The 17,374-nt window shown below is 46.4% G+C and overlaps 1 protein-coding gene across 1 annotated transcript in view; it reads right to left on the bottom strand.

The window, feature by feature from the left end:
• Positions 1-17,374, bottom strand: part of MAP6 (microtubule associated protein 6) — a 75,565-nt gene that overhangs the window by 15,948 nt on the left and 42,243 nt on the right. The window contains exons 2-3 of the mRNA XM_006133575.4: positions 2,946-3,159; positions 911-1,107 (exon numbers count right to left, since the gene is read on the bottom strand). Of these exons, the coding sequence (XP_006133637.2) occupies positions 911-1,107; positions 2,946-3,159 (411 nt within the window). The remainder of the gene's footprint in view (positions 1-910; positions 1,108-2,945; positions 3,160-17,374) is intronic.

The raw sequence follows: 17,374 nt of genomic DNA, 5'->3' as shown, positions 1-17,374 counted from the left end.
AGTCATGTTTGCAAACTGGATCCATTCCTGAAACTTGCTCCTACTCCAGTTGCACACAATAGCCATCTGCATCCGAAAAACATAGGAATCAGACCAAGATCCAAAACAAATAAAAAATAATAAAAAAGATGCAGATCTTGAAAAATGATAGGGAAGAACAACCTGCAGAGTCTGACCTGAAGCCCATTCAAGAAATCTTTGCAACCAGCTGGACTCTTTCTGTGCCTGACTTCACTTTCCATTCTGCTGCAACACGGGGCCAGATCTTGAGCTGATGTAAATGGGCATGGTCCATCTATACTAGTTGAAGATCTAACCCAGTATCTTTCATCCTTTCCTTTGGCCAAATACCCATTGATGTCTCTGAGAACAACTGTGAATCTGGAATGACTCCACTGAGTTATGTCAGGTTTATAGGGCCTAATCCCACAAGATATTGAGCACTACTTCTGTTCTGTTGATGCCACTAGATGTAGACAGAGCTCAGAACCCCCGACAGGCACTCAGGCTCATGGGATCAGATCCTGGGAACAAAACTGAGCCCCTTCCCTGCACTAGCGGAACAAATGGCAGCTTTATGCAATTTAAGCACTGGAGGTTCAGGCCCAAGGAAAGAGCCATGCCTTTTAATACATTTGCAGTGCACAATTAATTGAAAACCATTGCAATCTACAATCCTCTGTGCATTCCAGCCTCATCCTCTCCCCATCATTCTGTGTAGCTCTGTGTCGTGCAGGCAAAGCAGAAAACCTGACCTCTGAAATGAGGATTCCTAATCTTCCTTGGAAATAAAACATAAAAGCTTCTAATACAATCAGAACAAAAGCAGATTAGAAGCCTCTAATTAATTTTGTGGCCTTTATTTAATGAAAGAAAAAAAAGAAAGAGAGAAAAGTGCAATGAAATTTACTCTTTAGCCTCAGCCAATTTATTGTTCATCTCTTTACTTTTCTCCTTGTCCTCTGGCTTTGTCCCGCTGGAGCTCTCTGCAGTCTTTTTCTTGGCAGCCCGGCCAGATGTAATCTGCTTGTCTTTGGCCTTTTTCAGTGGTTTATGGCTCGTTGTTGTCTTTTTTGGTTTGGAAGGCTGAACACTACGCTTCTCCACCTGGATGGACGTAACATACAAACCGCCAACACAGAAACACACAGGAAAAGGTAGAAAAACAGGATTTAGAAGGAAAAAGGATCAAAGAGAAGGCAATATTTGTTTATACATTATTCCCTGTGTAAGAGCTTGTATACACAGCGACTTTGATATACACCTCAGCTTGCAGCACACTAAGTCTGTGTGTACACAAGCCCTAAGTCAAGTGTTGGGTTTAATGCCATCCAAGGACAACATGCCAGACCCTCTTGCATAAGATAAATTGACATAGCACCACTGACGTCAATGGAGCTGCACTGATTTACACCAGCTGATTATGTGGCCTGAGATATCAGAGGAGATATACATGTTACTTGCTTTGCTTAAGGATGCCGTCCAACTTCTCATTCTAATGTCTGTAATGCATGAGGCTGACTAGGCACCACCACGGAAAACAGCTGTCAATCTTCTGCAACCCCGTGAATAGGGTCAGCCTAGCAAAAGGAACTCTTTGGTGTTATATGCTGGGCTCCCCAGTGTTTGAAGGAAAGCCAGAGGGATGCCAGGACATCCCATCCATTACTGTAGGCAGGGCACATATTTTGTCACCCCCGTTACTGGCTGATTTGGGGAGTGGCTTTGCAATCTCATGAGGAATTACCTTTCTTTGGGCTCCAGCACAAAGGGGAAGAGGAGTCTCAGGCTCCCCACTGGATGCTCCAGAAGTTCTATACCACAGCCGCAGCCTGGGAGGGCTAAGGAAGAGCCCCTTACCCTGCTCTGTTCTCAGGTTGAGGAAATGGAGGAAAAACATATTGAGCTGTGTGGGGCTCATCTGCTGCCACAAGAAACAGCAGCACCAAGCGTGGAGCGGGACTGATGTCTGGCAACGGTGTGAAGCAAAACCCCGAACCCAGCCCATTCTCTCTCCCCAGCTTTGGGGGGTTGGGTTTCAGAAGCCCACAGGAGGCAAAATTTCCCATGTGCCCTTTCCGCCTTCCCTTGTTCTCTTTATATAAGGCCCAAACAATACCTTGAATACCTGCACAGCTCCAAACTTTGGGATGAAGGAAAAATTCCAGATGGATTTAGAGGGCCATCCTTGGCCAGGGGAGCTGACGACCTGCGCTACCCCTCTGGGCCAGGTGTGTGTGTATGTGGGGGGGGGGGGGGCAGCTCCATGCTTCCAGAAGGCGCAGGTCCTCAGGCGAAAGCAGTGGGGCGGGATCAGGGGCAGTCAGGTCTCTGTGCCACCCAGAGCACAGCATGGCCCCCCTAGCCCTCAGAGCTACACAGAGCACACAGCACAGCCTCGGGCAGCAATTTAAAGGACCTGGAACTCTGGCCACTGCCGCAGTAGCTGCAGCCGGTAGCCCCGGGCCCCTTTGGGCAATTGCCCCCTTTATACTCCCTATCAGCAGGCCTGTCCTTGGTTGCTGTGCATGAGTGTAGCTTCACGGAAGTCATCCATTTACACCAATTGAGGAACTGGCCCTTCGCTACTGGGGTGAAATAAAAGAAGGTAATGCATTTGTAGCTGTGTGTTTAGCAAGTAATGAGATTCTGCACGAGAGATCACGGAAACGTGAATGCAAAGACATTGTCTTGGGGCCAGATCGGGCATCTGTTGTAATTCAGTGTCACACCGCTGACTTCAATGCAGTCATGCCAATCTACACCAACTAAAGATTCAGCCCCGTGCTTTTGAATTGCCAGAGAATGATTCCTAGAAAGATGCCTGGCCAGAAATGAATAAATCCTGGGAAGTGGAATGAAACTAGGCAGTGCAGTGAAGTCTTCATAGCCATACCTTGCAGCAAACACCTCCTGGCCCGTGTCCCTTACACTGTATTTCTCACCTTTGAAGATTCTTGGAAAGGCTCACTATAAAGGCTGCGTATCCTCCTGCGATCGATGAATTTGTTGTCAGGTGGCGCAGGCTTGTTGGGTTCTCCCTTGAATTGAGAGCTGTAACTGGTTACATGGCTCACTTTCTCATCCGGGGGCTTGTACTGGGTCTTCGATTTTATAAGTTTGACTCTGTTGACATCTACCCAAGGTCTGAATTCATTTCTAGGGTTCAAAAAGAAACAGGAGACAGAAATTAAAGCAACAGGAAAATGGGTGGATAGATTGATTTCCTTTCTTAGCAGACATCTCCACTGGATAGCTCTTCCCCTGATGGATATTTTGCATTCTGAAATAATTGTGGGGCTAGGTATGATAGTACTCAGCATGCAGCAACTCCTGTTGGGTCTGATCCATTGCATATTGAAGTAAAATGGGAAAATTCCCATTCAGATCTGGCCTCTTTGGGTGCGTCTGCACAGCAGGGCTTACCTCGAAATAAGCTACACAAATTGAGCTACATCAATTGCGTAGTTTATTTCAAAATAGCTTATTTTGAAATTGGGAATGTCTACACAGCACTTATTTCGAAATAGAGCACTCTTCCTCCGACTTCCCTTACTCCTCATACAATGAGGTTACAGGAGTCGGAGTAAAAGTCCTCCAGCTTAACAGTATTTCGACACTATTACAAAATAACTGCTTGCTGTGTAGATGTGGACTAAGTTATTTAGAAATAACGCTAGTTATTTCAAAGTAATGTTGCTGTGTAGACGTATCTTTAAATTCAAAAGCCACTGCTGGGAGTGGGGCTAAAAATCTACCACTTAATTTAGGTTTGCAAATAGCTGAGCTCTATAAAAACCTGGCTGCAGATGTACCCCTTAAGTCTGTGTTGCTTCATCTATGCACTACAGAGCCCAAGAAGAGATTCCTGACTCTTGCACACATTTATTCTTATGATAAACTAATATATAAAAAAGGAATGTGCAAATTTAGCAGATGTCACAGTAATCTTTTGGTTTCCCATCTCAGCACATAAGTTTTGTTGTCAGTGAACTTACCTGTCTGAGAGATAGCTAGGTGAGTGCAAAATGCAAAAAAATCTAATATTTTCTAGTCACCACTCACCTTGGGATTGTATTGCGCTATTTGTTCTATATTGCACCACAGTGTATACATTAAAACCCTTTTTAGTTCATTCCTTCTACAGTACATCTATAGCACGATATCAACTATGGTTTTGGGGGGATTCACTCAAGCAAACCCATTGCAATGTGTACCACACAATGTAGCTACATATCTGCTTCTCCTCTTCATTAGCCCCTGAAGACAAACACTACAGCTAGTGAAACATTTTCCACCAAAACTTTTACCAGTGAGGAAATAGCTTTTTGATAAATCAGAAAGAAAAAGTAATCTATTTCTATTTTTAAAAGGGATTTTTGGGAGAAAAACAAAAAAAAATTGTTTTGTTTTCAACGCCCAACCAAAAAACCCAGCTTTTTCAGTTGTAAACAAAACTTTTTAATTTTTTTTCATCAAAATTGTGTTCTGGAATAAAGGAGAAGCATTGCCTGACCAGCTGCAGGAAACACAAAATTGAAACCCTAGGCTATGACATCTCCTAGGATGAAATTCACCTGCGTTCAGGGAGCCAGCACAAGATCTATGCATCGCTTATGTGTCAGGGGTTCAAGTAGGATGTTGGAGGTGCCATAACTCTCTGCACAGGGGTAAATTTCACCCACATAGCACAGCCTGCGTCTGTTTCTAAGACTCTTGAACGAAATTAACCCCTGCGTGCATGCAGTCCTATGCCTCTTGTAGGTGCTATATCTCTGTGGGTGCTATGAGCCATCTTTGTCTCTGGCAAAAGCTCCCAGTTATTAGTAATTTAATTTTTAACAAACCTGCCACTTGCACATCCATTTGCAGAATTTTTTAGTGTAGACCCAGCTCAGCAAACATGTCCTGCTGCCTGATAACCCTCTGCAGGGGTGTTAATTACCCATTTCCTTTTAAGTGGTATCCTACAGCACGCGTGAACTCCTTAAGCTTAAGAATTGGTCCGATGTTGTAGGTACCTAGGACTCTCCACCTACCTTCTCCACATGTGAGGAAGTGCTCTGTGTAGCTCAGAAGCTCGTCCCTCCCACCAAAAGGTATGGACCTCGCCTACTTTGTGTCCTAGGGCAACAAGGCTCCAGCTACGCTTCAAACCAGCTTGCAGTGTCAAAACATGTAAAGTGTAACCAGGTTAAAGCAATAGAGATGCAGCTGTGTTAGTCTGGTCTAGCTGAAACAAAAGACAGGACTATGTAGCACTTTAAAGACTAACAAGATGATTCATTCGATGATGAGCGTTCGCGGGCCAGGCCCACTTCCTCAGATCAATATGTGGAAGAAAATTGGCACAACCATATATACCAAAGTGTTATTTTTTTGATTGTATCACTTTGGTATATATGGTTGTGCCCGTTTTCTTCCACATATTGATCTGAGGAAATTCTGTATTTTGTTTCAGGTTAAAGCCTGTGTGTGGCCAACATTAAACAAAACTGAGGCTTTGTTCAGAACAACTTGCCCCCTTGTGATGTACTTGGACTATTGTGGATGCCTGTCATCTTTGTTGTGCCATCGAAGCAGATCCTGGAGCAATGACACAGATCCAGCCTGGCAGTAAGTGGATGCAATTTAGAATGTTCCCTATTTGCTATTTAATATTCATATTACCCCAGAGGTATGTGAGGCACCCTGCAAACAGGCAGGAGCACCGAGATTCTTGTCTTGAGGGACTTGCAATCTAATATCATGATGGAGCTCATGTAATGCTTCTGAGTAGAGAAGACCAAGACAAAAGATGCCTGCTTGCGCCCCAAACCCAGCTGCTTGTGTTGCTGGAGTGAGACAATAGCCTCCCCAAAGCCACTACTCCATCTCCAGCACAGGTGGGCATAAATTGGGAAAGCAGGGCTGGAAAGTAGTCAGAGCCTTGACTCCACCTGCCTCTCCCACAACTTGAGAACCAGCACAGATGGGCCAGCAGTACGGTAACATGCTGGTGACTTCTTCCTTGGACCATGTGGGAGAGAAGCAGCGTGTTAATCACACCACACGGGGCCTCTGACACAGGGCTTGTGGCAAAGCCACCTCCTAGCCCCAAACAGGTTTTGTGAAAGTAAAGGCCAGGGATGGACTGCAGAAGTGAGCATGTGTGAGAGAGAACAGGCGCAGTACGCACAGGCTGCATTAACCCAACAGTTTTTGTTCATATTTTTCCTCTCACTTTTGCTGAGTTTGTTTTTAAGGGGCTATTTCTTTTGATGAAAGAGGGGCAGGAGGCTACCAAAAATATCGCTCCTGATTCTTTATCCAGTCTCGGGCACAGGTGAGAAAGCTCTGAAAAGAACTAATTGAAAATCACTGACATCCCTGGTATAAAAGCAGCATATGTGGAATTAGACAGTCACTAATAGGCCAAATCCCATAGTTCCAGCTCCAGCAAAATTCCCACCACTCTCAACAGGAGTTTGACCAAGTAAGGACTTGATTTGACCCAGAAGGCACACTTGAGTACTATGACCAGCACACCAGTGAATCACATCATACAGTACCAGGCTCTGACCCTGAGTAATACTCCACATAGGGGTTAGTGAGTTTTCTGACCTGCCTGGAGGCTACCCTGGGCCTGAGCCAACATCCATGAAAGCCAATAGCCATCCATCTGCTGACTCCAGTGGCTTTGGGATCTCATTCTGCAGGGAGATCTGCTATTGGCCAGCTGGGTTCATAGTGGTTATTTTCATTTGTATTTCAGATTTGAGAAGAAGTGGGCTCTGCCCACGAAAGCTCATGATACCAGACCTATTGTTTTTTTCTGTAACAGACTAACTCGACTACCCCCTGAAGCATCCAGGAGGGTTAATGGATCCTGCAGGTGAAGGGGAACCAAATACCACCCCGCAACACACACACACACACACACACACCTCTGTAAGACACCTGCTAAACTCGACCTCAGAGCTAGTGCTGGCAGCCATCTCAGGAGAAAGTCAGGAAAGCATTAATTTCTTCCATCTCCATCTGCTTTTGCGGCCATTGTCTACTAGTGTCAGGTTTAACTGGTTCAGAGTGATACTAGTTCAAGCTGCAGCCCACAGGGCTTTCAAGAGAGGTTTATGTTTGCTCACAATGAGCTGAGGACATTGTGATGGGGTGCACTAGGCCCAAATCCCCCTGCTGGAAGCTTGCAGCCTTGCCACATCCTGCCCCAGTGAAAAAAGCAGAGAAGAGCTCCTCCAGGCAAGCTAGAGTGGCTGCTTCTGCTGCAGCCAATCAGGGCCCAGTAAACTGGTATAAAGAAGCTGCTGGACCAAGCCCTGGTAGTTCTTCTTTGGAGCTCAAACCGTGCAAACCCATGGATGGGCAGGTGGTGGTGGTGGTGGTGGTGGTGGATGCGTACGCGGGGAGGGGTAGTGTAGTGTAGTGTAGTGTGTAGGCTGGATTGCAGACCCAGCTGAAGACCAGGTGTGGTGAGCTAGGGTGGATTGCAAGACTCTGGACAGGGTGCAATGAGGACTTGGATAAAGCCTTGAAAGAGGGCAAGGATGGAGCAGCCACTTGAGAAAGTGGCCTAGGGAGCAAGTAGCAATGGCTAGTAAGGACATTTAGCAGGCAACTGCTATTTACAGTGTACCGGGGCAGAGACCTAGTGGGGTGGAAAGGCCTGGGTCTTCTCTCTCACCCCTCCCCATCCTCCCAGTACTACTCCAGGGGGTAGGAGAAAAGTCTGGTCCCAAGTCCCAGAGAAGAAGGGTCATCTGGGATGCCCTCCACTCCCAGAGCTAGTCAGAGGAGTGGGAGCTTGTGAACACATGTTCTTGGACAGAAGGGGGTGCTTGAGAGAAGGTGAACCCTTTACAGATATCCAGTTAATTCTGCACCTGAAGAGAGAGCTCCCATGGTCAATTAAGCTAGTGTGAATCTGGAGTGACTCCACTGACACCCAGGGAGGCTCCCAGACCCATACCAGTGTAACTGAGATGAGAACCTGGTGCTCCTTGGATTTTATCACTTTGTGACAGGGTGTCTGCCCCACACTGGCCCTTTAAGGGATAAAACCCAGCCCAGGAGAGGGCTGGAGTGGTGGAGCTGTGGAGCCAGCAGCTGTGGCAGGTATCAGCCAAATTAGGACCCAGCTGAGGGCAGTATAAATAAAGGCTCCTGGAGGGGAGGAAAGACACAAACTCACTGGGTGTGTCTAGACTACATGCCTCCTTCGACGGAGGCATGTAGATTAGCGAGATCGGAAGAGGGAAATGAAGCCGCGATTAAAATAATCGCGGCTTCATTTAAATTTAAATGGCTGCCCCGATCTGCCGATCAGCTGTTTGTCGGCAGATCGGGGGAGTCTGGACGCGATGCCCCGACAAAGAAGCCTTTCTTCATCGACACAGGTAAGCCTCGTGAAACCAGGCTTACCTGTGTCGATGAAGAAAGGCTTCTTTGTCGGGGCATCGCGTCCAGACTCCCCCGATCTGCCGACAAACAGCTGATCGGCAGATCGGGGCAGCCATTTAAATTTAAATGAAGCCGCGATTATTTTAATCGCGGCTTCATTTCCCTCTTCCGATCTGGCTAATCTACATGCCTCCGTCGAAGGAGGCATGTAGTCTAGACACACCCACTCTTACTCCAGATGTGAAGTAGGAGGGACCAAGCGGCCAGGAAAGTTGGAGGCTTCCGGTCCACACCCCCTTGCCAATGATGAGTGGCCATTTCAGACTGCAGTTTGCACCTGAGGCAGGGGCTAGATGAAGACTGGAAGTAGGACACAGGCAAGGTGTGCAGAAGGGTTTGGGGGTTCTGAGAGGATGAGGACCCCAGAGTGTGGGATAGGGCAGTGCCCAGAGGGGAGGATGCCATGGTCTGGGAGGGATGTGGGTCCTAACACAGAGGTGGAGGAAAAATAGGTAGCAGTGGTACCAGCTGAAAGGGGACACTCCAGAGCTGAAGAGCTAATTCCTGTGGTGGTGACTCATGCCATGCTACACACTTCAAACATATCTGTAAACAGATGTGATGAACAAAACATGCACATGTAACCTGTGGTTCAGTCTGTGTTACGGTCCATTCTAGTGGACGGCCTATAGGAAATAGGAGTCTACTACTACTGCTACCAGTGTGCTGTACGTAAATAGCTGGTTTAGATAGTATTATCCTAACCAAGATATTTGGTTTACTACCTGATTTATCAATCTAAGGGTACGTCTACACTGTACTCTAAAATCAAAATAGGACATGCAATTTGCATAACACAAATTGTGTATCTTAGTTCAATTTTATTTCGAAATAGGCTATTTTGAAATTTGGTGCATCTACATGGCACCAAATTTAGAAATAAAGTGCTCTACTCTGCACTAGTTAGGCCTCAGCTACAAGAATGATTAAAGGTCTAGAGAACATGACCTATGAAGCCAGGCTTCATGAACTGGGCTTGTTTAGTTTGGAAAAAAGAAGATTAAGGGAGGACATGATAGCGGTTTTCAAATATCTAAAAGGGTGTCACAAGGAGGAAGGAGAAAATTTGTTCCTCTTGGTTTCTGAGGACAGGACAAGGAGTAATGGGCTTAAAGTGCAGCAAGGGAGGTTTAGGTTGGACATTAGGAAAAAATTCCTAACTGTCAGGGTGGTCAAATATTGGAATAAATTGCCAAGGGAGGTGGTGGAATCTCCCTCTCTGGAAATATTTAAGAACAGGTTAGATAGACAGAGCTTGGTCCTGCCTTGAGGGCGGGGGGCTGGACTCGATGACCTCTCGAGGTCCCTTCCAGTCCTATGATTCTATGATTCTATGATTCAAGACATGCCTTATTCCTCGTGGAAAAAGGTTTACAGGGATGCTGAAACAGTGTGTCATTTTGAAAATTATTTCGAAATAGCAGACACGTTCCTTGGTCCCAAAATAGCATTTCAGTCTAGACGTACCCCAACTGGCACTAGTCTGTTACTAAAAAGAAGCTGTGTATCATAGATCAAATGCTACTGATAAAAGTGGCAGAAAGTTGCACAATAGGAAACCTCAAATCAAAGCAGAAATGAACCCCAAATCTGACAATTCACTGATAAAATATAAAGTCCATTGCTTCCATCACTTTTGCTTCAGACATGGTTTCAGGTTTAAAAGAAAGCACCTTAAATGAGTCCCTTTTTTAACATTGAAACTGAAATACCTTTCCTGGCATTCAGGGACAAACATTAATGGCTGCAGACTACACTACTGCAGTATGTTTGGCAATTGTGTTAGTGAAGATTTAAGAAACATTTGCAAAATCCACTTAGTACCAATTAGACATGATAAATGTTGCTTCAAAAAAGACTGGCACAAATTAATTGCTCCACCCTGCTGCTCATGCTATATCTACACTGGCAGCTTCTTGCACAAGAACAACCGTTCTTGCGCAAAAACGTACCTGCTCTCTACACTGCACGTGCGTCCTTCCACGAGTAAATTTACAGTATAGCGTTGTAAAACAGGGCTTCTTTTGGAATGCTGCATCTAGACTGGCATGATTTTGCAGAAATACTTTTAACTGAAAAGTTTTTCCGTTAAAAGTATTTCCGCAAAAGCGCATCTAGATTGGCACAGATGCTTTTGCACAAAAAGTGCTTTTGCGCAAAAGCATCCGTGGCCAATCTAGACACGATTTTGCACAAGAAAGCCCCGATCGCCATTTTCGCCATTGGGGCTTTTTGCGCAAAACAGTTCTTCCCTGTCTACACTGGCCCTCTTGTGCAAGTATTCTTGTGCAAGAGGGCTTTTTCCCGAGCAGGAGTGTGAAAGTATTTGCGCAAGAAGCGCTGATTTTGTACATTACAAAGTCAGTGCTCTTGCACAAATTCAAGCAGCCAGTGTAGACAGCTGGAAAGTTTTTGTGCAAAAGCAGCCACTTTTGTGCAAATCTTGCCAGTCTAGATGCACCAAAGGCTACGTCTACACTGGCATGATCTTCCGGAAATGCTTTTAATGGAAAAGTTTTCTGTTAAAAGCATTTTCGGAAAAGCACGTCTAGATTGGCAGGACGCTTTTCTGGAAAAGCACTTTTTGCGGAAAAGCGTCCGTGGCCAATCTAGATGCGCTTTTCCGCAAAAAAGCTTTTTTGCGGAAAACACTACTGTGCTGTCTACACTGGCCCTTTTCCGGAACAGTTTTCTGGAAAAAGACTTTTGCCCGAACGGGAGCATCATAGTTTTTCCGGAAAAGCACTGATGATTTTACATTAGATCGTCAGTGCTTTTCCGGAAATTCAAGTGGCCAGTGTAGACAGCAGGCAAGTTTTTCCAGAAAAGCGGCTGATTTTCCGGAATAACTTGCCAGTGTAGACACAGCCAAAGAGTTATTCCTCTCCCCACAAGGAATAAGCCCTCTTGCGCAAGAGCTCTTGCACAAGAGGGCAGTGTAGACAGACAACATGAATTTCTTGTGCAAGAAGCCCCTATGGTTAAAATGGCCATCAGAGTGATGTGTAAAAGGGAAGTCAAATCCCCCGGAGCCATTGACTCCCCTATGAGGGGCACGTACAATATACATACATTGCTCATGCTTAGATATATTTGCTATTTGTATAGGAGTAAGACATGACAAAGGTCAAGGCCTGTCACAAGTAATAACTCATAATAAGGAGACGAGGGGAAGTGAAACCAGTCTTCTGTTAAGTAGAGATATGGATTATTCCACATCCTTTAAACTTGTGACCGGCTCAAGCAGGAAAGGAAAAAGGGAAGTATGGCTCGCCCATTGTTCAGCAAAAGTGAATAAATGTAACACAGCTGTAACCGCAAAGTCAGCAAGTAGGCACTGTATTTAACCTCATTTGGAAAATTAACCTGACCTATAGGAATGCTAAATGTCAAAAATGAAGTAACCTATCATGTTAAGGCACCTAAACCAGGAAGGATGTTAACCCTATAAGAACCCCTGCCTATGAGATGTTGGGGGTCGGCTCTGCTTTGAACATTGAGTTCCTTAGCCGTACCTTGGTTGCAACCAATAAACTTGAGTTGGACCCAGCCTGAAAGTGTGACTCTCTTCTTGGGGTAAATCAGACTAGCTTCCAAGGGGACGAAACCAGCAATTTATGCAACAGAGCTTTCTTGTGCAAGAGAGCATCCACACTGCCATGGATGCTTTTGCGCAAAAGCACATGCCAGTGCAGACGTGCTCTTCTGGAAGACTTTTTGCGCAAGAACTCCTCCGCAAAACAGTTCTTGCACAAGAAGCTGCCAGTGTAGACATAGCCATGATATGTAGCTCCTTACTGTTGGAGTAGCCCCATTCAGCTCTGTGCAACTAGTGAAGTGCAAAGGACTGATCTCTGTGACTAAGGATGGCAGAATCTGGCTCCAGACTCCTGATTTATACAACAGATAAATTACAGAGGTAATTCATTGGTTTAGAATGAGGTGACATAATGAAAGCATTTAAAACTAGTGGATTTACCCAACATTGCTCAGGTCCTTGCGGGGGCTTAGGATGAGGTCTTGGGGGGTGCAACAGTCAGGACAGGGAGAAGGGAGGTGTGGGGGGCTCAGAGGAGGGGGCTAGGAGGTGCAGGACTCAGGGCAGGAGTGGAGCATGTATGAGATAGGGGATGAAGGGCAGAATACTCAGAGCAGAGGGAGGAAGGTGGTGGGGGAGGGCTGAGGGCAGGAGTCTGGCATGTGTGGGGAAGTTACCAGAGCTGGGGTTGTGCTGCCTTGGTGGTTCCTCCTAGGGGATCGGGGCTGCACTGCCCATTCCACTGGCTGGCTGTTCCTGGAGGGGATGGGCTGTCTGGCTCTCCTGGCCGGCCAGACTGCCTTCCCCTCCTGGCAGCTACTCAGGGAGGGGAAATGGGACCTGGCCATGGTTTCCAGCATATCCTGGGGGGTGATTCTCAGGGGGCTATGGCAGTGGAACCAGTGACTGGTGGGGTTCTCCTCTACCTCATCTGGTATTGCAGCAGAGCCAGTGAGGAGGGGTTTGGGGTAGAAGAGCGGCACTTACCCGGTCTGATGGCTGGCAAGAACCACTGGGTTTTTGCAACCTAGAAAAATAGATAAACATGTAGCTGCTCTACTTTGTTGTGTCTTTTGCTTAACCTCATTGGCGCTGTATGAAATATCTTCAGGCTTAAATTTCTTGTAAACTCTGTAACCTGCTGATTTAGAAAGTTTGTAGTGTAGAAAGTGTTGATTCAATTAGAAATTCTGTAAATAATAATTGGGGTGGGTATAATTGTATTTATTCGTTTAATAACATTAATGTTATGGAGTTAACATTACTAAATAAGGTTTTAGGGAAAGTAGTGATAGATGTGTGAATTAACATACTAAAATAGATAAAAGGATGTAATTGGCACCAGGTTGTTGCCACTCAGACATTGTGTTGAATGTCTAAGGTAAACGTGCGTGGGCAATAGAGAAGTTCCATTTATCCCATCTGCTCACGGGTCACCTGTTTCTTCTCTAACAGATACAGGTGCATAAGTACTACTGACAAAAAGATATCCAGGCCCAAGGGTCAACCCACCTTGCCCTCCAAGCATAGCAATGAATCATACTCTGACGAGACTTGCTAAGCTCCTGAAGCTATCACACTAAAGGAATTGCAGGTGTTTTGCATCTTTCAGGATTCCAGTGGCTGGGAAGGTCTCATCTGAGGTAATGTCTACTCTGGTGGGTTCTTGAGCAAGAACAAGTCCACACTGCCATGTGCTTTTGCGTAAGAGCATCCATGGCCGTGTGGACACTCTCTTGCACAAGAAAGCTCTGATGGCCATTTTAGCCATAGGGCTTTCTTGCACAAGAAACCCCTGATGCGCGTCCACACTGCCCTCATGCACAAGAGCTCTTGCGCAAGAGGGCTTACACTTGTTAGAAAAGAGCGTAGCTCTTGCCCAAGAAGCCCTGTCTTCCAACACCGTACTGTAAATCTTCTTGTGCAAGAGTGGGCAGGCAGTGTGGACGCTCTGCAGGTTCTTGCACAAGAACAACTGTTCTTGCGCAAGAATCTGCCAGGGTAGCTATAGCCCATGAGTGGGAAGGAAGCTGAAATACCCAGTAGCAGCTGATCAATCAGGAGAAAGGAAACTGCAACCCCTGCTTACTGTTACACTTGTGTGTTTAAGAGAAAAAAACCAAGCAGCTCTACTGAAGTTCAGGGAGTAACTGTGCACTGAAGACTTGCTCCAACTCCACTAAAAGTTTCAGAGGTAGCCATTTTAGTCTGTTTCAGCAAAAACAACAAGGAGCCTGATGGCACCTTGAAGACTAACCATTTTATTATGGCATGAGTTTTCATGAGCTGCAGCTCACTTCATTAGAAGTGAAAGCATATGTCATAATAACATTGCTAATTTTTGAGCTGCCACCGGACTCCATGTTGTGTTTTCATTGGAATTGAATGGGAGTCTTTTCCTTGGCATCGGAGATTTGCTTCAAGCCCATATGCCAACAGGACTGAGAGCAGAATTTGAACCACACAAAATATTTGCAGTATTATGGTATGAGAGAAATTATTTGGAAGAAACTTCTGCTCTGAAGTCAGGGGTGGACTGGCTTGGCGGGATACCAGGAATTTCCCGGTGGGCTGTTGTCCAGTGGGCCGTCATGTCCGCATGCTGTTGCCCCTTGCTCCGAGTGGCTCTGTATGCGGCACACAGAGCCCAACCCTGTGCCACGTGCCGGACATAACGTGGGGGGGAAGGAGGGAGGCTTGAGGGGTACGCAGGGGTGACGTCATGGGGAAGGCCGTTCTCAACCCATTTCCCAGGCCTATTTTGATTGCCAGTATGCTCCTGCCTGAGGTACAGCCTGTGCAATCCCCAGTGTTGCTGGGTTTGTAAAGTAGAGCATATTAGGATTTCATTTGTAGTCTCAAGACCAGTTGAGGTTGCTTTAGAGGAACACTGACCTACACAAACCCCTGAATGCCAGGAAATGTCTGGGTAGCCATCCAGGATTTTCAAAAGAGGCTCATCATTTAGGGGCATCACAATTCTTAGGTGTCCAACCAGACACACCCTAAAAGAGGCTGATTTTCAGCAAACTCTGAGCACCCACCCTCTAAAAAATCAAGCCTCTTTAAAGTGTCTCAAATAGGCAGTAGCAAATCAAATTGACCCCCTTCTTTAAAGTCCCCAAAGCCCCTCACATAATTGTCAGACTCACCTTCTAAGTAACCCCCAACATGTACAGTAAGACAGTGCGCATACCACATTCCTCACACTCACTCGAGAGCTAAAACCCTTGACCTCAGCAAGCAAAATTTCTGACAATTCAGCATCTGCATGCTCACGACATTGCAGGGGGTGTTATTTCTCACAGTCACCTCTGAGTCTCACATCCTGACCATTCCCTGCTGCTGCAAAGGCTAAAGGGGCTAGAACAGCAGGGGCTGAAATTCAGGCAGCCTCACGTTGATGTGTAATTCCGGCTCCAACCATTCGCCCCCCTGTATTTCAGCTCCTTTTGATCAGAAGAACAATTCTGACTAAACTGATATTGCAACAGGGGAATGAAACTTGCCAATAAAATGGAAAGAACTATCCATTTGCTCACCTACATGCAGTGTCAGATGTTATTGTATCAGATTCCCTCTGGGTGCTAAAAGACAGCAGTTTTCTCTGGTGCCTCCATTATTATGTTGTGCATAGTCATTCCCTGAAATGTCTTTCTGGGATTGTAACTAGAATAAGGCAGCTAAATTATGCCTGAGATTTTTTTTTCTAAATAAGAATATTCAAGCTTCATCTAACACACACACACATACACATGCATGCACAACAGCTTGATATGGCTGGCCCAGTATAAAGTTAGTTAGGCGCATATATCCTGAATCAATTTGATGTGTGAGTGGGAAACATGAGTCAAACAAAGGAGCAAGTATCAAGGGGAAGTCAAACCTATGGATATGCCTGGCTAGCTCCTATCCACTGCTGAACTGGAACACAAGAGGGGGGAAAAGTATCAGAGGGGTAGCTGTGTAAGTCTGAATCTGCAAAAACGGCGAGGAGTCCTGTCGCACCTTATAGACTAACCGAAGTGTTGGAGCATAAGCTTTTGTGGGCAAAGACCCACTTCGTCAGATGCATGTAAATATTGATCCCAACACACTGAGTGATGCTGAAAGCAAGTAGGAAAGCAATGTAGTCTTTAGCCTGTGGGTGTAATTGTATCCCCCACACCTAGGGTATGTCTACACTACCCTCCTAATTCGAACTAGGAGGGTAATGTCAGCATACCGCACTTGCAAATGAAGCCCGGGATTTGAATTTCCCGGGCTTCATTTGCATAAGCCGGGCGCCACCATTTTTAAATCCCGGCTGGTTCGAACCCCGTGCCGCGCGGCTACACGCGGCACGAACTAGGTAGTTCGAACTAGGCTTCCTAGTTCGAACTACCGTTACTCCTCGTGGAATGAGGAGTAACGGTAGTTCAAACTAGGAAGCCTAGTTCGAACTACCTAGTTCGTGCCGCGTGTAGCTGCGCGGCACGGGGTTCGAAGCAGCCGGGATTTAAAATGGCGGCGCCCGGCTTATGCAAATGAAGCCCAGGAAATTCAAATCCCGGGCTTCATTTGCAAGTGCGGTATGCCTACATTACCCCGCTAGTTCGAACTAGCGGGGTAGTGTAGACATACCCCTAGTGTGGTTCACTGTCCCAAGGGCAGAGATGTAGTGAGGATGTAATGTGTCCAGGGGCAAAGGTAAAATTTGCATCTCCCCTTCCTTTTCCCTCCCCCATGGTGTGGCAGGGCCCTGAACCTGGTGTACAGCTGAGCTTGACCATGGGAGAAGGGGGGCAGAGCTTGTACTGAATCTTCCCCCACCCCTTCCAGTTTGGGGCCAGGCCCCTGCATGCACTAACCTGCTGGCGGAGATGGAGGAGGATAAGGCTGGGGTTGGAGAGGCGGGGAGGCAGCTCTAGCCACCAGCAGCAGGTGGAGGAGGAGCAGGCAAGCCAAGGGATGACGGAGGGTGGGGTGGAGGGGGACTAAATTGGCATCCCCTCTAAGCGTGGCGCCCTGGGGCAACTGCCTCCCCTTGCTACGTCACTGGATAAGGGGAGCTCTACAGGCTCTCCAAGATTGAGAGCCAGCTGGCTTTATAGCTCAAACTGTAGAGGCTCTTATACTAAGCTCCAGAGGTTCAACTTCAAATCTGCTCAGTGGTGGTTCCATAATATGCTCCCTGGTAAGAGGTGTAGGCATCATTTAGGTGCCACACCAGACACCCAGTTCCCTCTCGAAGGTGTCAAAATGGAAGCCCCAGAACAGATTTTCTTCTCCATGCCCTCCAAAAGTGGTGGGGAGGGGACTGCAGAGGGCAACCCAACATGGGTGAGCCAATCACCCTTCAATGTGCTAAAAACAACTAATTACACAGACGTCCTCAGA

This window comes from Pelodiscus sinensis, chromosome 1 (genome assembly GCF_052426305.1).
Source record: "Pelodiscus sinensis isolate ZL-2025 chromosome 1, ASM5242630v1, whole genome shotgun sequence".
Classification (NCBI taxonomy): Eukaryota; Metazoa; Chordata; order Testudines; family Trionychidae; genus Pelodiscus; species Pelodiscus sinensis.
This window is presented reverse-complemented; position numbering and strand designations above follow the sequence as displayed.